This window comes from Neolamprologus multifasciatus, chromosome 5 (genome assembly GCF_963576455.1).
Source record: "Neolamprologus multifasciatus chromosome 5, fNeoMul1.2, whole genome shotgun sequence".
Taxonomy (NCBI): Eukaryota; Metazoa; Chordata; class Actinopteri; order Cichliformes; family Cichlidae; genus Neolamprologus; species Neolamprologus multifasciatus.
Genome location: NC_140443.1, coordinates 11,286,297 through 11,295,029, shown reverse-complemented (window position 1 = coordinate 11,295,029; position 8,733 = coordinate 11,286,297). Strand labels below are relative to the sequence as shown.

Below are 8,733 nucleotides of genomic sequence, written 5' to 3'. Positions count from 1 at the left end.
AAGAACGCTTCTGGAACAGATGCAACTTACTTTTATAGGATATGACTGTCTGATAACTATAGATAATGGCTGAGTCATTCAAAAACTGAATTGGTAAGTTGAAACGAATCCATGTAGATAGCTGAAACTTCCTTTCAGAAGTCACAGGCTGCACACAGTACTGTGCAAAAGTTTTACATATTTTAGATGTTTCAGTTTTTCTCCATAAATTAATAACACCAATGAGGCATTTAAACAGTCCCAGAGCCAACTGGAACTTAAAAAGGATTTTTCAACAGATGCCAGCATCAGTCTAGGATTACATAAAACAACATCTCCATCATCCCAAAACAACAGAGGAATGACAAACAGTGCTTTAACAAATGGTTTAACATGTGGTTATACACTTGGGTGGGCTGAAACAACCTTTTTCACAGTGTAAGCCAGTCTTTGACTGTAAGGACATATTTGAGTGTTGCATTACACCAGGGGTCGGCAACCTTTCTGATGATGAGTGCCATCTAAAATTTAAAAAGTCAATGTGCCATATATGACTGCATTAGCAATACATTTAATAATGCTCTATATTAACAGTTACACACTATATAGAACAAATTTATAGAATTATATTTGTTTGCAGACGTTGGCAGCTATGAGCGAATAGTTATCAGCTATTTTGAAACAAAAACTCCATAGCAGCAAATGAACTGTACAACAGAAAATGCTAATGCTATTTGTTGATCTCCTCACAACAATGATAAGAAAAATAATCTGGGCCAATATGGCATGTTTGTTAATAGAGTGATACACATGTTAATGTGCTCTGGTCTCCCACTCAGAGACACAGGTCTACGGGTGTCCAGCATTCAGACGGCTACCTGAGGACACTCTTCGTGTGAGAGAAAATCTGCTCACACAGATATGTAGAGCCAAATACTGTCAATAAGTCCTCTGCAATGTTCTTAAGACAGTTAAACTTGTCAGGTATTGATGTCCATTTGGTGAAAATGCAAGCTCCATGAACACACACAGCTATGGATTCCAGCTGCGTTCGCAGTTCTGCAAACTCTGACCCCCACAGAGTCGAGCTTTTCAGTTCAATCAGCTGCATTTCGATGTCCTCTGTGTCCAGCCAGTTAATGCGAGACAAATCCAGCTGCTCATTAAAGCTTTCTGGTTTGATCAGAAAAGAAAACATTGGTCCATACACCTGAAAGTCCTGAAAACGCATAGTGAATTCTATCACGAGTCTACGAATGTATCTGTGTATTTCCGTGGTGCTGATGCTGCACTGAGCAGACAGCTCCTGAAGCATTTGAAGTGTTGGAATGTGGAAATTTCAACATCGCTTGAAAAAACTGCTAGCTAGCAACGTCCCTCTCACTGGTAGGCTAAGTGATTTTTAGCCAATTACAAGCTGAATCTGGTAGTTGGGGTTGTTAGCTAAGATACTGTCATTAAGACGCGGCACAACTAATGTGTCTATGCGAGCTAATTTGCAATGTGCACCGCTGGCCATTTATTTTTTAATGAACCTTCTCAGACTAATTCACTGCATGTCGTGCCCAGGGCTGGACTGGGACAAAAAAAAAAATCAGCCAGGGCATTTTGACTAGAGACCAAAGCCTTTGAATGAAAACCAACACTGTTGTGACAGTGATGTACACTGTCTTGTTGGTATATGTATGATTTCTATACATTTTACAACAGATATAAAATTTGGTTGTAAGATTAACATAATTATTTATTAAAAGCAAAACATTTTAAATGAGAATAAGAAAGAAAAGTATTTCTTTGTGCCCCCCTTTCCCTGTTAATGCCCTACCTGCCCCCCTGGCAAAACTTTGCTAGACCCACCCCTGCACAGTTACCAGAAGTCAGCTACATAAAAAAGATTCCTGGTGTTATTTGTCTCTCAGAAACAGTATATGACTTCTCTTCAACTCATGCATGTCACTTAAAAGGTAAACCTGTTTCCCCATCACCTGTTCAGCTCTGATAATTCAGTAAGGACATCTCCGTTTCCCTCTCACCACATATCCAAACCTATATCATGGCCAGCAGCTTACGGCTGTGGCTCCAGCAAACATCAGCTGATACTAGAAACGGGACCTCCGCTGGGTTCCTGTTTCTGGTGCAAAGTGGGCGATAAACAAACAAGAGAGACGGGACTTGCGTCAGAAAAGCCGATCCGCTGATCATTGATCAGTTTCATGATTGAAGTAGCAACAAGAGAGGGAGAGAAGAGGCAGCTGTGCAGCGTAAAGATGCAGAATAAATCCAGCTTTGTGTCTTTTTCCATTCTAGCTGAAGTATGGGACAAACTGTGCTCCTTTTCAGCTCAATACAAAATGCGTAATATTTTCTCTGAATACGGGACGATTCCGTTTTTTACCGGACGTTTGGCAACTCTACTAACTAACCTTATGAATGAAATAAAGTTCACCATCAGTTATATCATAGCACAACCTAGAAACTCTGTCATGGTAGCTAGGACGCAGTACAAGTTGTTTTAACTGACTGTAAAAAGTCAACACAACGAAAATAAACTCCACCTAAACTTGGTTTATATCTGACCCAGATAGACTGCAGGTCATAACTTCTTACCTAAAGTTCACCTGACACTCGGACCGGTGGCCGCCTCGGGTCTCTCCTCCTCCTGCCTCCCCTTTCCCTCATCCACCTGCTGGCCTCTGTGAAAGCTCCGCCACAGCCACCACCAATTCTTTACACAACGGCCAGCATCTGGACAATCCACCACCTATCATTGTTTATACATTACAAAAACAACAACAACAAAAACATTGGCCCTTGAAAACGAAAAATCACCATCACCGGTATGCCCGATGGCCAGTCCAGCTATGGTCGTGCCATCAGTTAACCCTTCATGTGCCAGCTGTGGCACGTGTGCCCAGGGTTGCCGACCCCTGCACTACACAATCAAATATATGAGTGACAAAATCAAAACTGACCATCCTTCATAGAAAAATATGAAGTATTAGCAATATCTTGAAGAGTCAGTCAATTGGTCAGTCCTTCCATCCATCTATCCAGTTTGGGGGAACTAAAATTTAAATATGGCAGCACATAATTTATTGCATCAGAATTCAGGTCGTTTCCAATAAATCTTTTCTCTAAGATAACTCAGGACTCCATGATGACAGTCGCACTTTTTGGGACAAATTCACAGTCAAAGTACAAGAAAAATAATTAAAATGGCAGCCTTTGTCTCATCACTCAACTGACCGATATGTCACTTTCAAGTTTCAAGAAAATACCGCTTTAGTCTTTGGGTTGTAGCCAGTACACCTAGCAGTTGGTCATTTTAGCAGCAGATAATGCTCTCTTCACAAGTTTAAGTTTAATCTCATAAGGCAAAGTAAAGCTATCTGAATATAACAGCTGTTCTGTAAGAGGGCAAAAATTGTACTAGAAGATGCCCTTGAAGGGGGAGAGAGCATAAATATTTATGGACAAAGTCCTGGAAATTTATGCTCAGACATTATATACTATCTTGGCATGATATCTAATCATCATTAGAGCATGTTAATTGACTGTTTGTGACCAGTACATGTGTACTATCGTGATCAATATTTTATACACATTTATTTTTTGAGTTTGTCTTCTGAGGCATGAGCACTAGTCTTCCTGTTTTTATAGAAAATCTTACTTCCAACCAACAAGTAGCACATTCACAGTACAACTAAAGTCTGGTAAGACAGAAGTGCTGATCTTGTATTCCTAAATTGTAAATCTATATAACTTCTTTGGGATTATTTTGATGTAACATAAGGAATGTTGTGATGCTATAAGCTCATACAGATTCATGCATATCTCAGACACTGTTCTGATTTAATTATTAATAATATCACTAGCTGAATGAACCATCAGTAGATGTGTAAAATCACAACTATATAGTATATAAAGGTAAAATGCTCTGTAGAGATGTAGAGTGGGCTGAGAATTTTCTGAACGTTAGTTTGATTCATCTTTATTTAGTTTCACAAGAAGCCTAATTAGAAAACTCAAGTAGTATATTTGTGTTAATTATTAACTTGCAAAACATGCAACATTTGTTACGTAAGAAGTCTCAGAGCTAAAATAAAAAGCCTCACTGTCAGTTTTCCAGTTGCTGGCGGCAGCCCAGAGCTAGCAGGTGGCTATGTCACTACCACAGCACATGGATCTTAGTGGTGGGTTAATACATCATGTCAATAGTCAGCCAGACCCATGCAGACCAAGGCTACATAATGCCTAGCCAGGTGGTCCACCGTGTCGAAAGATGCTCTTCAGTGAAATGGGTGTCTGTGTGTAGAGTACATTTACTCATGCGTATTGTTTTGACTGGGTTGGCCTCAGCCTGCCATTACTTATCGCGCACTTACACCTGTCACCCTAAAACTCAGCTCACCGTCACATTGACCACAGTTGGCAGAAGACAGCAGCCTGAAAAGGGGGAGGGGAACAATATATAGCTGGAAAAATGATTGGGGGGGGCACTATATAGCTGGAAAAATGATAAAAGTTAACATTTTTAAAAGTGTCAATATGCTTCCAACAAAACACTTTTGATGACTATTGAATTATTATGTGAATTATACAAATGAATAAATTATTAAAACAGAAAAAATGTTTTTGTATGTATGTATAATACTCATCCTGCTCCAACTACCATTTAACAAAGAGATGCACCTAGCAACAGTGCCATTCATTTCAGCGTTCAAGAAAGCCTTAATATACTACTACTGTTATAATTAAAGGTTGCACGGCTATCTAAAAAGGTATCATAAAGGCATATTTGTGGTTGCATTTAGAAGATTTTGCTCTCAGCTGGCAAACTATTTACCATCCTAATAACCATGGCAGCAGATCACAGAACATATTGGCTTGAATTTGAATTGATTCAAATTCAGCTGTTTTATAGAGACAGAACAAAAATGGAGAGAGCTTTCAGAAGAGTAAGCAAAAGTATAGGGAATTTAGCTGCATACGTGAACGATGCAAACCATTTAAAAAATTAGCTTTCCCAGAGTTTTATGAGGAAGTAAATGTTTTCAATATGTTAGGTAAACCTCAGAAGATACACCCCACATGTTCTGAGAAATGTTGGATGTAAACATCTTTTGCTGTTTACAAGAAAACCCCACTGGGCATCTTTAACGTGCACAGAACACGACTGGGTGACTGTTGTTAAATTTGATTTGGGACACTTAGACCAAGTCCAGTACAGTCTCAAAAAATGGTGCTGCTAGTTAAGAGAATAAAATCTTTCTCTCTTGTCCAACTCTCAAGGCTGAGTTTACAACCCTTTCACTTTCATTTAGTCATCCACCAGGTCAATCAACACAGAAAATATTTTCTGTCTTCGTGTTTCTGTAGTGGTACACAAGAATTCAATGGCTTTAAAAAGGTTTATTCATGTTCACAAACAGATTGAGCGTGACAGGAACATTCCCAACACGGCGGGAATAATGTGCGTTTAGTGTGTTATTGTGGGTGGCTTTCCCCAGTGATTCCTTTGTTGTGGAGTGAAATACCAGTGAAACACCCTGACAGTCCAACTGTGGAATAGAAAATTAGTGACAGTAAAAACATTCTCTAGTTGCTGGCCCTCTTCCCAGAGTCATAAAAGTTTAAAGGTGTTCATAATTGCTAACACACCTGTAACAGTCTGGGCTCATGTTCCTTGGATGTTTATATCTGGGCCCCCTTCTTTTTCCTCTACTCTTGAAGGCTGAGATGGTCACATGTTTCCTATTTAACCATTTTCCTCTTATACTTCAGTCATTTCTCTTCAGCTTTACTTGTTTATAGAGAAGTACTGCCTTTTATAGATCATTTTAATTTCAATATTTTTTATGAAAAACATACAGACACACACAAAATAAATTTCTTAGGAACTGCTCTGGACAAGTCCAACATTTCTGTGATTTCTCTGACAAGAACAGCTGGACCTCAACAGCTGTTAAATAGCCTGAGAGTCTCTCTGGTTTTATTACTAAGAATCTCTTGGCCTTTCTGCTTTGGAAAATACTCCCATAGGTTTTTCCTTTTTTGTTCATTTCCCAGCAATTCTGCTTTTAATTTATTTGTGACATTTTTCATGTTTACCATATTAGCTGTTATTTATTAATGTCTTATTGCCAATTAAGTACTTTATTACACTTTTAAAACACAAGCCTGTGGAGGTCTGACCGATGCTAAAATAAAGAGATGTATTGATTAAAATGCTGAACGGCTGAGATATGACCAGAATGCTGAGTGCATAGATCCTTGTTTTATGTTAGCATTTGCTGTGCCCACTTTTCTCTCATCAACCAGAAAACAAGAACACATTCACATTTTGCCTTAAGTTTTACTGCTTGGCAAAAATTTTAATAGATAAATAATTAATATGCATACTTGAACTCCTTAACTTGAGGCAGCAACTCTAAACCAACCAGTCAGGCAACAGACTGCTCTGAATATGGTCTTCAAGAGGGCTAAAACTGAACTCTGTGTGACATTAGGCTGTTCTTATGTCAACATGACCAATGTAAGGGAAACATGTCGATAACAGTGAGAGAGGTTCAAAGTCAGCTGTTGTAATGGTCTTGCGACCAAGTATAATGTGACTGCTGCTATGATGTTACTCTATTAACCATCCAACAGCTAATATCCAAATACATCAAATCTGATGTCATACCTAAGCTTACCTATTACATGCATTTGGATGGACTGCAGTTAACTTATACAAATCATACTGGGTTTTAAGGCAAAAATACAAGAAATTTAATCATCAATTACAAGCATTTTATTGTTTACAGTTGCATGATGCATGATAAGGTTTGTATTGGACTGTCTTTACAGGAAACTGCTTGCAAAAACAGAAGTTTTACTTTACCTTTGACACAAATGATTCCTTGCTATAACAGTCTGTTTAATCTACTGGTCAGTCAGCCTGTGATTTAAGTTGTTGAATGAAATACCTCTAAATGCCTCTATACCATTTAGGCACCATAAAAATATTACAAATTTTTATACAAATAATATCTAGTGTCCTCCCACACGACTTTTGAACATATGTATCCAAGAACTTAAGACCTAAATGCAACCAAAAACTATATAAATGAGAAGTCCCAACACAAAGCTTACACATCAGAAAGCAGGAGTCAAACTAAAACGTTCAAAGAAGAGAAGCCTTTGAACATTTGAACAACATTTTCATTCAAGACACCCCAACATCAGGAAGGAAGAAATAAAGAAACCAAATGCTCCTGCTGGAGGGACTGTCCTGGGCCCAGGCTCACCCAGTCACGAGTCCTCAGTTTAACTGATAAAGCGCCTTTGGTCAGCAACAGTAGGAGAGTGGTTCTGACAGAACACTTTTTTAACACTTGCACTGCTTTAAAACTTCATAAAATAACGTCAAATGCTAGTATGCTTACCATCTTGAATGATTCTACAATAAGTCAAGTCTATGAAAAACGCACAATGACTTCAAGGGAGATGAAGACATAGTCTGTACACAGCTGCTTATGCTACATCATATCCGAAGTAAAGAATTGCTTATCAGATATTACTCCTGTAATTTCACAAACAGAATAACAAATGAAGGTAAAAAAAAAAATCATCATAAAGTGTATCAGTAACATGTTAGACTATGAGCCTCTACAGTAGCTTCAGGCAACTGGAAATGTCACATGTGGAAATGTCACACACAAATGTCATATGGTTTCACTATAAGTGTTACAGTTTAAGTTTTAAACAGTGACCGAAACATCAAAAGCCAAAATTGTGGCCCAACTAGGGCATGAAGCGAACCATGAATTTGGATAATCATTACACCCTAACTAATACAAGATTAAAAGTGGGTAACATGCCCACAGGACATCCTTAACAGGATCTGACAAGACAGACCTTAAGTACACCAATATTTGCTTTTAGGTATTATACAACAATGCTAGAGGGGGAAAAAAATTAAATACAAAAAACACTCAGCAGATGCTTAAAGTCCTTTGAGAAGCAAGTCTCTGGGCACTCATTTTGGTAGTTAATTTAAAGAATGACATAAATTACCTTTAATTTCAGTGGTCATGGAGACATAAGGACTGCATGTATAGAATTATCAGTCAAATCTGCCAAAAGCCACTTATAATTTGCTGACTTAATAAGGCTTTAAAAATCTTTTTTTCCACCATTGACGGTTTCCCATCATCATCATCATCTGCCACAGATTTTAATTCAAGACTGAGTGCCATGACTATTACTTGCAATGGCTGCTTGAATCAAGCAGCATTCTTCCAAAAATTGAATGTGAATCTTAAAGAAGACTGTTACGTCCCTCTGCAGCCCCTAATCATCATTAATTAAAAAGGTAAGTTCTACCTATACAACTGCGTAGATGATTGTTATGGCTTCATATCAGCAGAGAGCAGATCATTTTTTGTTAATAATTTTAAAATGATGATATGACTAACTAAAAGCAATTCCAGCCTGAAACATTAGTTACTGAGAGAGCTGTCCAGAAAGAAAACATGAATATTGGTAAATCCCAGCCTATAAGAAGTGCTTACTTGATGGCTGTTAAATGAATTGTCTGACCAACGGCTAAGAGAATAACATAGTAGGAGAAGAAGAAAAACACTGATCCAGCCTAATGAAAGATAGGTTGGTTATTATAAGTCATTACAGAGTGGCTGGGCAGAGACCACAGACATTCCTTCTGACAAAAAACACTCACACTTTGGTTGTCAACTTTCGGTTTTTCTGCTT

General features: G+C 38.2%; 1 protein-coding gene across 4 annotated transcripts in view; it reads right to left on the bottom strand.

Annotated features, from left to right (window-relative positions):
- The window catches only part of cenpp (centromere protein P), a 109,115-nt gene that overhangs the window by 77,298 nt on the left and 23,084 nt on the right, over window positions 1-8,733 (bottom strand). The window contains exon 7 of one of the 4 annotated variants that reach the window (XM_085158822.1): window positions 1-2,740. This exon is cut by the window's left edge and continues 2,326 nt beyond it. The exons of the other annotated variants lie outside the window; for them this stretch is intronic. Within the exon in view, the coding sequence (XP_085014948.1) occupies window positions 2,594-2,740 (147 nt within the window). The 3' untranslated portion in view covers window positions 1-2,593. The remainder of the gene's footprint in view (window positions 2,741-8,733) is intronic. 4 annotated transcript variants of the gene reach the window in all.